This window comes from Cynocephalus volans, chromosome 7 (genome assembly GCF_027409185.1).
Source record: "Cynocephalus volans isolate mCynVol1 chromosome 7, mCynVol1.pri, whole genome shotgun sequence".
Taxonomy (NCBI): domain Eukaryota; kingdom Metazoa; phylum Chordata; class Mammalia; order Dermoptera; family Cynocephalidae; genus Cynocephalus; species Cynocephalus volans.
The window spans coordinates 124623762-124640083 of NC_084466.1; the positions used below are offsets into that span (position 1 = coordinate 124623762).

General features: G+C 33.9%; 1 protein-coding gene across 2 annotated transcripts in view; it reads left to right on the forward strand.

Annotated features, from left to right (window-relative positions):
* TBC1D12 (TBC1 domain family member 12) overlaps positions 1-16322 on the forward strand; it is a 120683-nt gene that overhangs the window by 80175 nt on the left and 24186 nt on the right. For both annotated transcript variants that reach the window (XM_063102697.1, XM_063102698.1), the window contains exons 4-6: positions 8847-8929; positions 11074-11191; positions 12436-12542. In XM_063102697.1, the coding sequence (XP_062958767.1) occupies positions 8847-8929; positions 11074-11191; positions 12436-12542 (308 nt within the window). The remainder of the gene's footprint in view (positions 1-8846; positions 8930-11073; positions 11192-12435; positions 12543-16322) is intronic.

The following is a 16322-nucleotide window of genomic DNA, read 5'->3' on the forward strand; positions in this document are numbered from 1 at the left end:
AATTCTCTTTCCTTTGAGTGTGGTTTGCACCATTTCTCACCTGTTGTCCCGACGAGCAAAATGAAAGAATCTGCAGCCAATAGATAGAAGTAAAATGTTTTTTAGACATTACAAGAGGAAAAAGGCTGGGCATGTTAGTACATTATTTTTTATTCTGGTTGCATTCCTTCATACTCTAGAATTGTGATCCTGATACTCCTCTTTTAGGATTTGATGAATATGTTCATATTCATTTTTCCATTGTTAAAGTATTTCAGAAATTCAGTTGTGAGAACAAGTCAAAGTTTTCAACTTGCTGCCAGGGAGGAAAATGAACCAGGTCAATCCAAAGATTCCTTTCTTGGTGGTGACATTTATAGGAAAGCAAGAGTGGTTAGATAAGCAAGAAAAGAGTATCTGGTTAAAGATCTTTAGACTCTTGACTGTCAGCTGAGAGAGTAGATAACTAAGTTCTCAGAAGAGCTTTTTTTTTAGCTTGTTAAAAATCCATCCAAAATGGATTATGCTTTTCACTAGGAATGTTAATTTCTTCCCTTCCAGAACCCCTTCCTTCCAGAAGGAGTTTATGAAATGCAAAAAGTTCTGTTCTAGATAGTGTTTGGGGAAAATCTTTCTTTATACCATACTCTATTTTCTATCACACCTGTCTCTTTAAGTCCTGCCCTCATGACTTTGTTCATGTTATTCCCCTCACTTGCAAGGCAATTATTTTATTTCTACTTCTTACCTACCCAATTATTTAAGGATTAGACTTTCTCTTTTTTATCACATCTTTGTTGACTTCTTCAACCTTCAGTGATGTCTGCTTCTCTAAACTTTTCTTGTAACTTGTACATATAGTTCCTTGAAAAAAAAGTTCAGTGAAATTGGCTTGAAATAAAATGATAGACACAATAACTTTATAAGAAGATCTCAGTGTACGAAAAAATGCATAGATAGCTGAAAAGTACTTTCTTTTTTCACCCTACTATTGAACTATCTGAAACCAATATGCTAATTGTAATAAATACTATAGCTTTTATTCTGTTTCTGCATGTGCTCATCTCTAATATAGAGAATGGATTATATCTCTACTGTTCTACTCAACTCTGGGATGCTGTAGTTAATGATTCTGTTCATTTTTTTAAATTTGAAGGGTTTTTTTTGGGAGGAAGTGATTTGACTTACGTGACTCACATTTATGTAACTAAAACAGACCAACAAAATCCTTTCATGTTGTTGGAATATTGGGGTACTTAATCACTCATCCCTCCTTCTGCTTCAACCAATTGAAAAAATAGATTTGGGGAACAAAGGAGAATGAAAACTTCAATTTTTATTGAGGATATAAACAGATGGGAATACATGGTTACAACCTGAGTACTAAGTGTATCTCTCCCAAAATACTCTCCTAGCAGATTTGGGTCAGCTAACATCCATCCAGTTACAGGCTGAGAAGCTGGAGTGGAGACCTAAGTAATCTGTAGGTTTCTTCTGCTTATGAATGCAGGCAGGTTCAAGATGGCCTGTCTTGCTTTTTAGTTGTACCTGCTGATAATACCACTACTTCAACTATGAGGTGGCATCTGTGAGGGGGGTGGAGAAAGAGGCAGAAGTTTTTCCTGATGTTGGAAATGTCTTCTTCCATAAGTCAAAGTGATAATATGAGAAGAGGAGGAGTTTCCCCCTATTAAAGTGAATTTGTGAGTTGTTGCTACTTTTTCCATTCTTGGCCTCTAATTTGCAGAAGCATTCAGAATCATTGACTTTATAGGTTTTTGTAGCAGAAACTTTCCTTTACAGATGTAGCAATAGTAGCATTTAATCATCTGAAGTCTCATTTAGAGGATTTCATATACAGGAATTTCTTTTAAAAAAATTTTTATATATTTTTTAATGTATATATTTTATTGATTATATATATTTGTGGAGTATGGAATTGAATATCAATGCATGTGTACAATACGTGGTGATCAAATCAGGATAATTAGTGTACTTGTGTTTACAAAACACAGTCAATCTTTGTGACCCTTAACTAGCAGGAATTTCTTTAATTTCATCTGTTTGTAAATTTTATTTTCTCTCTACCTGTTTTTGTCCTAATCCACCTCAAAACCAAGACAGCCTTGAAGAAGAAGATGAGTGTCCAAATGAACTGATTATGATGCTGTAAGCCTCTTCTATTTTTTAAATCACTGATGCTTATAGCACTATTTTTTTTTAAACTACCAATGCATAAAGCAAATGTACTTCACAGGGCCTGGTTTTCCAAAGCCTTGCAGTTTCAAATATTGATCATGCAAAGGACAGGAAATTTTCCCCAGGCTATAGTCTGTGGTGTAAGATAAAGAATTGTAACATAGCAATGTTGCTGGCTCAAAGACAGACAGGTTACTGATTGATATGTAAAGATACTGGGAAATTGCTGTAAGAAGAGAATGTTTGCTAAAATCAAGCTTTTGTTGAAAATTGCACTATAGAGGGTCACCTTGCTTGTCTTACTGAATGTTACCAGCTTCTATTATTAAACTTGTTAAACTGTACTTAGCAAAACCCCCACCTATGTTCTCTTCCTGTAACTTCCTAATCTGGAGAATAAATGTGGGAAGAGAACCCCAATTCGTGGTTAATTTCCCAAATGGAAGGAATGCCTCTCTCTCCAGAGTTCCGGGAGATTAACCCCTTTTCGGGGCTTCTCACTGCTCAGAAGAGATCTTTGGCGGCTCTATCACCTAGGGGAAAAGGGATGACAAATCCATGGGAGGCAAAGCAACAAATAGAGCCACCTATCCTTTTCTAGCTTCTTTACTGAATTATACACACTAATGCCAAACAAAATAGTAGAAATCCTGAAAAATACAAGTTAAACATGGAAAACAGTAAAGTATAGGCTTTTATGTGATACCTTTGAAAAGCAGCAAATGTTCATATCATGTATTTAACACAGGCTATTTTAGGTATTCTTTAATGGTTTCTTGCCTTGACTCCATAACTAATTAACACTTCCGTGAGAGTAAGAATTGTATCTTAAACTACGACTTTTTCTTATAGTGCCTAAGAGTGCTGATGAGGTACTTAATATTTCTTGATTGATTATATTCATTCAGCCTTTGATTTTCAGTACTGAAGAATCCTTTTTTTTTTTTTTTTTTTTATTTCTGTAGACAGAAGATTGCAAAATTATGAGTTTTTGGGAAAAAAAATACAAAAAAATTTATATATGTGTTTGTCTTTATGCTTTATGGGATATTTACCGTATGGTCCACTCAACCACATCTGGTATAACAACTGCAGTTGGAATTACCACCTGTTTATGCTTATGATAATCCACCATCCTTCTCCAAGATCTGTTTTCTGCACAGCCCAGTTAGGCAAGTTGAATGGGCATGTGGTGAGAATCAACTTCCCTGAATCCCTCAAGTGTTTGATGGGGCGCTAATCTTTCCATTCCCTCCAGGAATGTGGTAATGCTTCTGGTTTACTATTTTCCCAGGTAGAGGCCATTCTCATGTCTTCCACTTGGCCTTTTCCTCCATAATCTCACTAACTCCAAAAGTCAGGGAACCATTGTGGGGATTCTGCCAGCTGCTGAGTTTATCTATTCCAATTATGCATTCTGCAGCTGGGGAAATAACCACAAGATGGCCTCAGGGATGTACTGGGCCCGCTGTGAGACAGACCTTAGCTAAAACTCCATTGATCACCTCACATAAATCCCTACTATGACTGGACTACAATGATGTTTTGGGTCTCCCGGAATTAGTGTTAGATCAGAGCCAATATCTAGTAGTTCCTGAAAGGTCAGATTATTTCCTTTTCCCTAATGCACAGTTACCTTGGTAAAAGTTCGTAAGTCCCTTTAGGAAAGGCTGAAAGAAAGATTAACAGAATAAATTTTTGGAAGTGTACTGGAGTCTTCTCAAGGGGACCCACCCTCTCCTGCATTCAAGGATTTCTGGGTCTGTAAACAGTCTTTCAAGTCTGGGAAGTGATCGATCGAGGGGCCATTAGTCTTTATGATTCAGGTTAGACTTTTGTTCTCTTGACTTAGAACTTTTCTATTTATATAGATCAAGTAAGAATTTAGTAGGCTTCCTATTTTACTTCTAGGAACACCCTATCAACTAGCCAGCACAGTAGGTCTGATGAGTCAGACTATTTTGATTGATGCTTTGACCCTGCTTTCCTATATGGTAACCACACCCACCTTGCTTTTGGTGATTGAGCGCTGCCATTTGGTCCCTACCACCCCAGGACTCCTATTACTTTCAGGTTTTTCCAAATCAGTGGTTATAGTTCCCCACTAGAAGACCTGGGCTAGAAAGAAGAGGGATCACAGAGCTCTTCAAGGATGTTGGGGCCTGCCTTGCAATTTTATTTCTCACAGTTGCAGTGAAAAGTATGTCTTATGGACTCTGCTGTGGGTGAGTAGGTTTAAAATGCCAAATCCATTTTAACATTCCAATCTCCCTAAACCTTTGAATCCCTTCTTCTACTTTAAACCAAGGCGGATCTAACATCCCCAACTCAGTCACTGTGGGCCAGCCAGTTAGAGCTCTTTCTAACTCCGTGAGCTGCAACATTAAATGCAGACTTTTCCCATATCAATGAGCCCATATCAATAAATTCGTCCTGATCCAACTTTATCTCACATCAATACTTGTTCCTTCCACCATTATCCCACACCCTTACTATCCATTCCTATACATGTTCTCCAATTTCTGTCTATATAAATTAGAAAACTCAAGTAGTTGTTTGGGAGTGTAATGTACCTCCTCATGGATCTCACTTTGTACCTCACCTTTAGAGGACTGCTGGGTCTTGAGTCTAGTTATAGGTCTAGGAGCAAAGAGGGTTGTAAAAGTGGTTCCTGAAGAGAATCAGCATCATCTTGTAGGGCAGCTGTCCAAGGGGAAAGGCCATTACAATTTCATCAGGCAATGTAGGGTTGATCCTCTTAGGCAGGGGTGCAGAGGCCTCTTCCACTGGCAAAGAAGACTTATCAGAATTTAGAGATTCAGTGTCCCCAGCTTCCTCAGGGTCTTCCCATGCATCCTCATTCTGACTTTTAGGATCCCATTTCTTTCTAATCATTGCCCTCACTTTCACAGTAGCCACCCTGGGAACAGGAAGTTAACTTTTCTGCAGTTCAGCCAGTCATGGGATGAGATTCTGCAGTGATTTTTCAGCCCTCTTAACCCTGCTCTACAGGACATAAGGGTCTTCTTTAGGGCACACATAGAAGCTTTCAGTCATTTGAGGTGAACTTCAAATCCTTGTGTTCATCCTTTTCTTTTTCCACTTTGTCTAATGACATTAGGAGCAACTGACCAATGTCATTGTATTTGTTAGTTTTCCAAAAATGTTTAAAAGTATCATATACATAGTCACCCAGCTCCTTGCTTCTTATTAGTGTTTGATTAGGAGTATCCAATGGGGATATTTTGCTAATCTCTATTGCCAGTTCACACCATAGACTATCAGTACTCTCTTTACTACTATAAGTTTCCATCTGGTATTATTTTCCTTCTGCCTGAAGATTCTTTTAATATTTCTTGTAGTGCTGTTCTGTTGGCAGTGAATTCTTTTTCTTTTTTCAGTGCTTTTAAAGCTTTTTTTTTTTCTATCTCTGATTTTCCTCAATTTGATTTCTCTGATTTGATTATGGTGTGTTTTGGTGTCGTTTTCTTCACATTCCTTCTGTTTGGGATTTGTTGAACTTAATGCTTATCTTTCCATTTATAGTTTTTAAAATCAACTTTAGAAAAATTTTAGCCTTTGTTCCTTCAAATATTTTTTGTTCTGCTCCCACCCCGCTTTCTTCTGAGATGACAATTAAACACATGTTATGTTGCTTTATATTGTTCCACGCCCCACAGCTCAATTAGATGCTCTTGCTCTCTCTCTTTTTTCTTTTTTGGGCTTTTTTCTCCGTATATTTCATTTTGTATAGTTTTATATTATGTCTTCAAGTTCACTGATTTTTTTCTTTTGCAGTATGTAATCTGCTGTCAGTTCCATTAGTCTCATCTTGTATATTTTTTATTTTAGAACTTGCATTCTTCATCTGTAAAAATTTTGTTTGGTTCTTGAGTGTTTCTTCTCACTGTGCTCATCATTTTTTCTACCTTAACTGTGTGTGTGTATGTGTGCTTACATATTTATATTTGATTTATATTTATGTATTTATAAGTATGCTTTTCTATCTTCTTGAGTATATATACTCTTTCATATTTGATTTATATTTATATTTACATTTGATAACAACTATTTTATTATCCTTGTTTTATAATCGTATTATGTATGACATTTCTGCATTGTTACTCTTGATTGATTTTCTTATTATGTGTTATGTCTTTCTGCTTCTTTACATTCTTTGGTTTTTTTTATTGTATGCCAGACATTGTGATTTACATAGTTGGATGCTGGACTTTTTTTGTATGCTTGTAAATATTTTTGGCTTTAGTGTGGTATGTAGTTATTTGGAATTGGTTTGATCCTTTTGATCTAATCTTTGTTAGAGTGGTTTCAGAATAGTCTTTACTGAGAGCTAATTTATCCCAAATACTGAGGCAATATCCTTCTAAAGGCTGCCTGATGGTCTATCTATTAGGAAGTCTTTCCACTCCAACTGGTCCTGTGTGATCTTTGAAAATGTTCTTACTATTCCTTTCTGGTGGTTCTTTCCCTGACCATTGTTTTATTTTTATTTTTGTTTATTTATGTATTTATTTTATTTATTAATATAATTATTTTTACATTCTATGATGTTGTGAAGTAGGGAGGAGGAGAGGGGAAAGGGGAAGGAAATAGGGTAGAAGGAGGAAGGAGGTGGGGTGGGATTGAGGCCTGTGGCACCCTTCTCATTCCCACAGGGGAGGCCAGGGGGCTTCAGGTGGTGGCTTGGTCATTGCCAGGCTGGGTGCAGATGTCAGGGGGTGTGTGGCTAAAGCCCTCACCCCTCCCCCCAGCTTGGGAGCCTGGGGCACTTCTTGTGGCAGCTTGGTAGTCTTCACTGGGCTGGTTGTGTGTTGGGGGGATGTGGTCGAGGCCCTCAGCCCTCCACAGCCCTGGTTTGGGAGAGCCCAGGGTGCTTCCTGCAGAGGCTTGGTGGTCATTGCTGGGCTGGTTGCAGGTTTCACTGGGGTGTGACCGAGGCCCTTGGCCCCCCGCAGCCCCAGCTCAGGAGAGTCTGGGGTTCTTCCCTGGCCATTGTTTAATCAAACACCTGTACAGATCATTATTAGAGGACTCCTCTGTAGCTCCCTTCTTTCTGGTTCTCTGATATGCAAATTCTATCTGGTTCAGACTGCCCAACTCTAAACTGTCTCCTCAACTCAGGAAGACTGATGGACCCTGTTTGGGTACTCACTTCCACCACTATGACCTGGAAACTCCAGGCAGTAAGCTCAGGTATTTGTAGAGTAACCTTTTTTCCTTTTTTGTAAGGATCACTGTCTTGTGCTGCTTGTTGTCCATTGTAAACTGTTTAGTACATTTTGTCTATTTTTCTAATTATTTAAGGTGAGAGGGTAAATTTGGTGCATTTTATTCCATTATGGCCTGAAGCGGAAGTCTTAATCTTTATTTCTCTGTGCTACAACTTACTTGAGGAATCTTAAGTTGAAAAGAGGGGAAGCAGTACAATGCATAATTTGAAAGTTTGCCACATATCTTTCCCCACCCTAGCCTGTCAAAAAGAAAAAAATGATTTCTAAAACTGGACATTATTACTATATGTTTGGATACGTGGTAATATACAAATGTATTTCTTTTTGCATTTTCATATATCTAAATCACTGACTCTGTGAAGCCATTGATTTGATAAACCAAAGTATAGTATGCAAAGGAATAATTGATTATCAAATATTTAGTTAAAATGTTGTCTTAAAACTCTAGTAAGTGGAAAGCAGTTTGGCAGTTTGTTATAAAGATATACCTGCACTTACCTTATAACCCAAGAATTCTACTCCTAACATAGGAAATATAAGGCTAGTTATATCTTTCTAAAAGGCCTAATTATTTAAACTTAGTTGAGTTTACTATACAGAATTTGAAATATTTCTAACAAATCCAATCCCAAGAGAAATGAAAGCAAATGCCTACACAAAGACTTGATATAATATTTATGTAGCTTTATTTATATTGTCCCAAACTGGAAACAACCCAATGTCTATCCACATGAATAAATGGAATACTACTCATCAATTAAAAGGAACACATTACTTATGCATACTATAGATGAATTTCAAAAATATACTGCTCAAAAAAAGCCAACCACAAAGGAGTCTATATATTCTTTAAAAGGTAGCACACTAATCTATAGTGATAGAAATCAGAGACATGATTCTGTGTGGTAATTAAGTATAGAGTGCAAAGGGGTCAGAAGGAAAATGTGGAATGATGGAATTGTTCCATATCTTGATTGGTGTGTTGGTTGCACAAGGTACGTGTATTTGTTAGAACTCATCAAACTACTCGTAAAATACGTTTTTTATTTTATTGTGTATAAATTACACCTCAAAAAAGTTGATTAAAAAAAGAAAAGTCTGGTAAGTGGGTTTAACAAATAACCTAAAAATATTAGCTGGAATCTGAAATTTTTAAATATATATAAACTTACATGCATGTGACATAAATACACACACACACACACACACACACACACACACAATAAATATTAGCAACCTGAATTCTAATTTTCTTCTACAATGCAGAGTTCTCTTTAGCCTCTTACTTTCCTAATGTATGAGATGAGAAGGTTAGGTTAGAAATTGTATCTGGCTGTAAAAGGAAAGGAGTTCATAAGTATACAAGTTAATCTTTTAAAAATTGTCTTGACTTAAGTAATTTTTTTTTTTTTTCAGAAATCTTCCTGCCAAATCTGTGGAAGAAGCTTTGCGTCACCGACAAGAATATGATGAGATGGTGGCTGAGGCAAAAAAACGAGGTATAAAATTTAACTCTAAATAGTATAGTTAATTTACTGACTTGAGCAGGAAGATGAAGGTGAAATTGATCAAGTCTGTCTTCTGGTACTGAATTCTTATTTATTTGTACTATTTTTATATTTAAGTTTGTTCTTAAAGAGGAATAAAATGTTATACCAGAATCAAAGTCTTTCATAGTACTTTGCAAGTACTTTCACAAAACTAATATGAGGAGAAATGCAACAGACTATCTATGAAGGATCTTGAAATTGTAGTCATAAAACTTGGACTTCTGCTATCTTAATTTATAAATTTACATTTTATAGTTTTTAGGTGTTTGATGTTTTATAATTTAATAATTTTAACATTTTAAGATAACTTCCTATATGGCTATGGGAATATGATTTGAAACTAAAATATGTTTTTGTGACTTATGAAGTCTCTCCAGAGTCCCAGTTGTGTTATTTGGTCAGGCTCATAAATGTGTACTCTCGTGTATAAATTCACATATTTATTCATTCATTCTCTCTTCCAGCCTAAAAGATAATATGAGAATAATTTAACACTATGTATTTACTGACTATTATTAGTTTAGGATAAACATATATTTTAAGAAAATATTAACAGCTGTATATATTTTTAGACCTATACCTTATCAACAACTGATATTTTTTTCTTTGACTTAAGTGAATGGAATATTATAATATTATATGGTTCTGCTTTATGGTACTATTTTGGAAATGAAGTTACTTCTTTAATACTAGCAGAAACATAGGAAATATAAGGCTAGTTATATCTTTCTAAAAGGCCTAATTATTTAAACTTAGTTGAGTTTACTATACAGAATTTGAAATATTTCTAACAAATCCAATAAGTTTTTACTGACTCTTAACATTCAGTTTACTATTTGATTAACATTTAAGGTAGTTATTGATAAGTAGATGATCGTAAAAACATGTGATATTGAACTGGATAATCAGAAGGCTACAGTTTTAATCCTTTTTGATACTACCTGGATGTGATACTCTGAATAGGTCCATTGTTAATTTCCTCATTTGTAAAGTGTGGGAGGCAGGCCAACTAGATAAGGGCTTTCAAGTATCTCTTTCAACACTTTAAAAAAAAAAAAAAAAAAAAAAAAAAAAAAAAGCAGTGGGACCTTCTCGCAAGATATCTTACAGAGAATTTGAATGCATAAAACACATAAAAGAATGTGGAGCTGTTTACTTGTCCTCCTGCTTGCTCCTCAAGCTGGTTTCTGAGGCATATGTGAAACACAGTTTGAAAGCAGTTTGATTAACTCATCTCTGAGGTCCTCACTGGTGCTAAAATTATATATAGCTTTTGAATTATAACTTTCTTCTCTCTATATTTGAGGCATCTCTTGTTCCTAAATTGTGACCCCTGATTTCCAAGTGTATTGTTAGTATATGTGTTTGTTGGGGAGATTTTTAAATTTCAATCTAATTAGTAAAGTGAAACACCATACTAAAAGAGTTCATATACTAGTAGTGCCATTGGCAAAATCATTTTTTAATGTCATGTGGTTTATATCAGGATATTTATGAACCCTTTGTGTGAAAAATGGGTATTAGCTGGCCACTTAGCTCAGTTGGTTAGATCATGGTGCTGATAACACCAAGGTCTCGGGTTTGATCCCTGTATTGGCCAGTAAAAAAAATTTTAAAAAAGAAAGAAAAATGAGTATCGATCAGTTGCAAACAGTTGCTTATTTCTTAGTTGTTTGTTTGTGTTTTGGCAGCTGGCCGATATAGGGATCCAAATCCTTGATGTTGGTGTTACAACACTGTGATTTAACAAACTGAGCTAACTGGCCAGGCGTTTATTTTTTAAATAAAAAATATAGTTAATTCATAACAAATTTCACTTCACAGATTAGGTATAAATAGAAATATATGATACAGCAATCTACTTAAATGATTTTTCTGGCATTTATTCCATTTACTTTTGTAGGATAGAAGATGTTATTTTAAAATTATGTTGATTGAGTTCATTTTCTTTTTCTTTTTTCCTGTCTTTCATCCTTCCTTCCTATTATTAGAATAATCATTTGAGAAAACCTCTTTTGTAGAGTTAGGTAGAAGGAGAAAGGGTTGTGATCTAGCTCATTTGTATTGAAATAATTCTTACTTGTTTAAAACAGAAATTAAAGAAGCACATAAAAGAAAAAAAATAATGAAAGAACGATTTAAACAGGAAGAAAGTATTGCAAGTGCAATGGTAATTTGGATCAATGAAATACTGCCCAATTGGGAAGTAATGTAAGTAAGCAGACTTTTCCTGAATTTCAGCGTGTCTCCAAAGATCTCAAGTGTCTAATTCTGTATTTTTATTTCTTCCCAGCATGTAACTTATACTTTGGCTAACTTGTACTATTAACCTGAAAATTTCCATGTTTATCTCTATACCTTTGCTTTTATAAATCCCTCCATCTCTAAAATCTACTTCCTTTATTCTCTATACCTGTCAAAATCTTATCCTTTGAGAACCATCTGAAGTGCTAGTTGATTCAAGAAACTTTTAATCTCCTCAGCTACCATATATTCTTAATTCGAACGTACCGTCAATTCTAAGACCACTATTAATGTAATAGCAGGTTTTTGGAAAGAAAATGTTAAATATGTACATTCATTGTAAGACCCATTTATTATTATTGAAATAATTTTTAAAATGCTTCTCTCATAATCAAGGAAATATGTTATATGTGATCTTTTCCTTCTGTAGATGTCCCATCATTATACTTTGAGACATCTACTTCTTGTCTTATTCTGCCTTTTATTTTTTGATAATATTTTTGTATATGCCTTATCTTTCCTCTGGACTGGAGGGTTAGGGATATCTTTTGCAATGCCTAGTATAGGATGTACATTTGAAATTTGTTGACTATTGGCACAGTGTGACAAATATTAGGCACTTTACTTAAGTAACGGCATTTGATTCTTAAAACTTTTATGAGGTGTATGCATTTTTACTTCCATTTATCTTATAGGGAAGCTCAAAGTCAGAGAGGTTAAGTGATTTGCCCAAGGTTACACAATTAGTGAATGGTTAAAGTACATTTGAACTCAGGTATTTCTGACTCTAAAGCCCATAATCTTTCAGTAGACTACTACACTATCCCTCAAAGATTAGGGCCTTACACTTAGTAGATTCTTTGTGGTTTTGTTTTTGATACTGAATTGGCAACACATTTTTTATGTCCCTTTTATTATGTTTTTTCATAATTATCCACATATTTCTGATTCTCTTATTGCATTCTTGGTATAAGTGGCATTTACAGAAGGTGGTTCCCTTTAAATTACTATAGTCTATGTTTGGGGTATTTTACATTTTGTAGGCTACTGTTGTGTGCAGGCACAAACCCGAAGTAAAGAATGCATTGAATATTCTCTATTTTCTTAAAAATCATTTGATCACTTGGCCATAGACTAGGTAAACCATCATGCAATTAGTGTTTTTGGTATAAAAAGTAACTTTTTCCTTTTTTCTCCTCCTTTAATTCTAGGCGTAGTACAAGAAGAGTTCGAGAATTGTGGTGGCAGGGATTGCCCCCTAGTGTTCGTGGGAAAGTTTGGAGTCTAGCTGTAGGAAATGAACTAAATATCACTCCTGGTTTGTATTCTATATTCAGTTACTCCCACACATACAAATAGCCATCTCCAGAGTTACAAAGCAGATTAGTAGAGTGGTCATTTAAAAAGGCATTACTATATATAATGTCATTTTAAGAGCATGCTTCACTGCCTTCCCCACCACTACCCCAAACTGGTATGATTTAATAAGTTACTATATTTCCTATTATATAAATAAGATTTATGGTTTTTCCTTTAGTTTACAACTATAAATAATATTCTTGACATCCAAATATCATAAGTGTAGATAGTTTCAAAAACTTCTGGGATTCTATGTGGCAATGGATGAATAAGGAAAAGGAAAATAGTCATTGTAAAAAGGCTTCATCTTTACTCAAAAAAACATAAATATTGGGGGAAGGCTAGAAATTTCTTTTCCTACTTCTCTGCTGAAACTGTTTTTTTTGCTTTTTTTTCCTAAATTAAAAAATTTTTAAGTTTAAAAAACAGAAAAATAAGTAAGAGGACTCTCAAAAAGTTGTCTTATTTTCTTAAAATTTTTAAAACCTTGATGGATAGGAGTAAATGTAGAGCAGTTTTGTGAATTAAAAAAAATTTAGATAAAATTAGGCTAATATCAAATAGAGGAAAATTAAATAGTTCACAATAAAAGGTGCTAAATCGGTCTGAGTGATAATGTTAACGCTAGACAGTGGCACCACAGAAAGGCTTAGGGACTCTAGTATAATAATAGAAATAATATATTGTTACTATTACTTCTAAAATTTTTCTTTATATGTTTATTGAAAAAAATTCAGACAATAATTATGTTCAAACCTTAAGCTTCTTCCACCCAAGCTTCTATTTTCAGTCCTACTGTAAGCAGTGTTAGCAATTTGGTGTATATTCTTCCAGATCTTTTTTCTATGTACATAAAAAAGTGTATCTACATACAATAATTTTTAAGAGTTCCTTCCCTTTTTATTTCTTTTTTTTTTTCACTGAAAAAGTAGTTTATTTGAAGATTATTATATGGCTTACGTTCTTTCATGCTGTACTCTAGAACGTACCTCTATGTCAGTACATACAAATCTACCTCATATATACTATACCTACATTGTTTTCCACAGTTTGGCTGTACTATAACCTATTTAACCATTTTCCTTGTGCTACCCAATTCGAAGACATTTATGTTAGAACATCAAAATACTGGTTTTCATCCCTAAAATTAAAAGAATTAAAATGAATGAGAATTACCTATGTGGGATATAACTGAAAATAATTTAGAAATATTTACCCAAAGTCTCAAAAAACATAACCTTTGACTTATTTATCGTAGTTCTAAGAATTTACGTCAGTAATCAGGATTGGGTGCAAAAGTTTTTGTATAAAGATGTTCATTGCAGCAATCAATATTTTATATAATTGGATAGAATTATACCAAAAATCTAAATGTTTATATTTAGTCTTAAAAGTGATGCCAACTTTGGATGTCATGATTATATATGATTTTAAAAATTGATTTTTACAAGTATCTTGCAATGAACATGTTATTTAATTAATTAATTAATATTATTTTGGTGGCTGGCTGGTACAGGGATTCGAGCCTGTGACCTTGGTGTTACAAGGCTGCACTGTAACCAAGTGAGCTAACTGGCCAGCCCAAACATGTTATTTTAAAAGAACTGAAAAGAAATTTAGAAGTAGAATTTAAAGGAAGAATTAAGAGTTTTAATTTAAGTTGGAAAAGATTAGACATTATATGACTTAACTGTTTTCTCCAAAGATTTCTTTTGCCTTCTGTGCTTGGAACTGATTAAAAGGAAATAAATGTTTTTATGTTATAGTCTGAACTTTCAGTTAGATTTTAAAAAATCCTTACTATTAATGACTTTTGAACATGTTATAATTGTTTAAGTCTTAAAAATCAGTTTTGCCTATGGGTGAGGATTTGATGCTTTGTTTGCAATTTTTTTTTTTTTAATTGATAACTTTGGCTTTAGAATGTGAGGTACCTTGATACCTTAGATATTAAAATATTGGTTAAGTTGGTGTTAACGTTTTGTGACATTGTAATCAAAAGGTTCTTTTAAAGCTCAAAATTCTTAAAGTTTTGTAATAGGATCATTTATTTTCACAGTAATTTTAGGTTTTCTATACTGAACATTTATGTTTTCAGGAATGGAATGGGTACCGTTCTCTTCTCTTCATTAGTGGTGGGAATGATGCTAAATTTTGTTGAAGTTAATTTCTTTTTGATAACCTTGTTTATTTTTGAATTGCTCTAATAATTTGACTCTTGTATGTTTAATGATGAAATTTATAACCACTAGAGACTAGTAGATAAGAATAAGGGCTCTAAAGTCAGTCAAATCTTGGTTCCACTATGTTTAGTAGGTTTATGACCTTGGGCAAATTACTTAACATCTAGAAGTCTTAGTTTTCTTCATCTGTAAAATGGGGTAGGATTATTAGCTGTCTCAAAGGATTGTTCTAAGGTTGTTTGTGGTAATGAATATAAAATTATAGTGAAAGTGCACTTTTCTGAAAGTATATATAATATCATCATGTCGCAAAATCAGAAAGTCAAGCATACACTGAAATCAAAGTATTCTCTGTTCAGGTGTAAGGTACCATCTTTGAATCTGCTTCAAGCTCTCACTTTTTACATTCAAAATAAGTGTGACATGAGGAGCCAAGCTTGGGATTGAACTGAGATGCAGGTGTTCTTAGCGATAAGCACTGTAAATCTTCCCTGGAGATTTGATTTGCTGTTTTGATATGCATTAACACATTTCTTTTTGAATCAATTTTATGGCTTCCAAAAGTGATGGATTTGTTTGATGAGCCTTTCTTCTCCCAAGGCAGTTTTAACATTTGGGTAGAGTAATGAAATTGACCTGTCTTAGAGCCAGTTTGAAATTAAAAAAGTATGGATTTACAATTTGATGCCTGATAACCCCAAATAGTTGTATATATAAATTTTAAAATTGTGTTTACCTCTTCTATCAAATTATTGATGAAGTTGGGCACAAGTAATAGGAATTTTGAGGTGGATTTAAAAACTTTTTTTTTTCCAAACTATTAGTAGTAATGAAAAGTGAGCAGAAGAGAGAAGAGATTAGAATAGTAAGAGTCTATTTGAAATATATCTACTCAGCTATTTAATAATGGTCTAATTCTTGTGAATATAAGAATACTTGTTATGGTGCAGTCATACATAAGATACTGTGCAGTTATTTTTTTTTTTTTAAAATGAAAGCAGATATACGAATGTGGAACAGTCTCCCATATAACAAAGTAAAGTACAGATCAGTGCATATAATATATTGCCACTTTGTTTTTTTTTTAAAAAAAGGAGTATATATATGTATAAACTTGTGCATGCATATTTTCGTTTTTGCTAGAGCTCATGAGAGCTCTGGTAACTAGTTGCATCCGAGGGAAAGGAATATATTTTTCACTTTGTGCTATTTTGTACTGTTTGAATTTTTTAAAAACCGTGTTCATGTATTACCTTAAAAATAAGTAAATTATTTAAAAGAATTAATTGAATCAAAAAATATTCTTGGTATTTTGGATAATATATCATTGTTGGTGTTTGGGCCAGAAATATTTTTTGCTGTTCTTCTGTCATTGAAATTTACTATCTCTATGTAAGATCAAATAATTGTAATGGTTAGTTAGAAAGTAAAGACAATTAAAATTTGAGAATTAAGAGAAAAATTTCAATCTTTTCTGTGTGTGGAATTTTTATGAGATCGTACATATGGAAGTACAGTGGTAGACTCTCAAAAAGTGATTGAGTGTGGACTTAAAT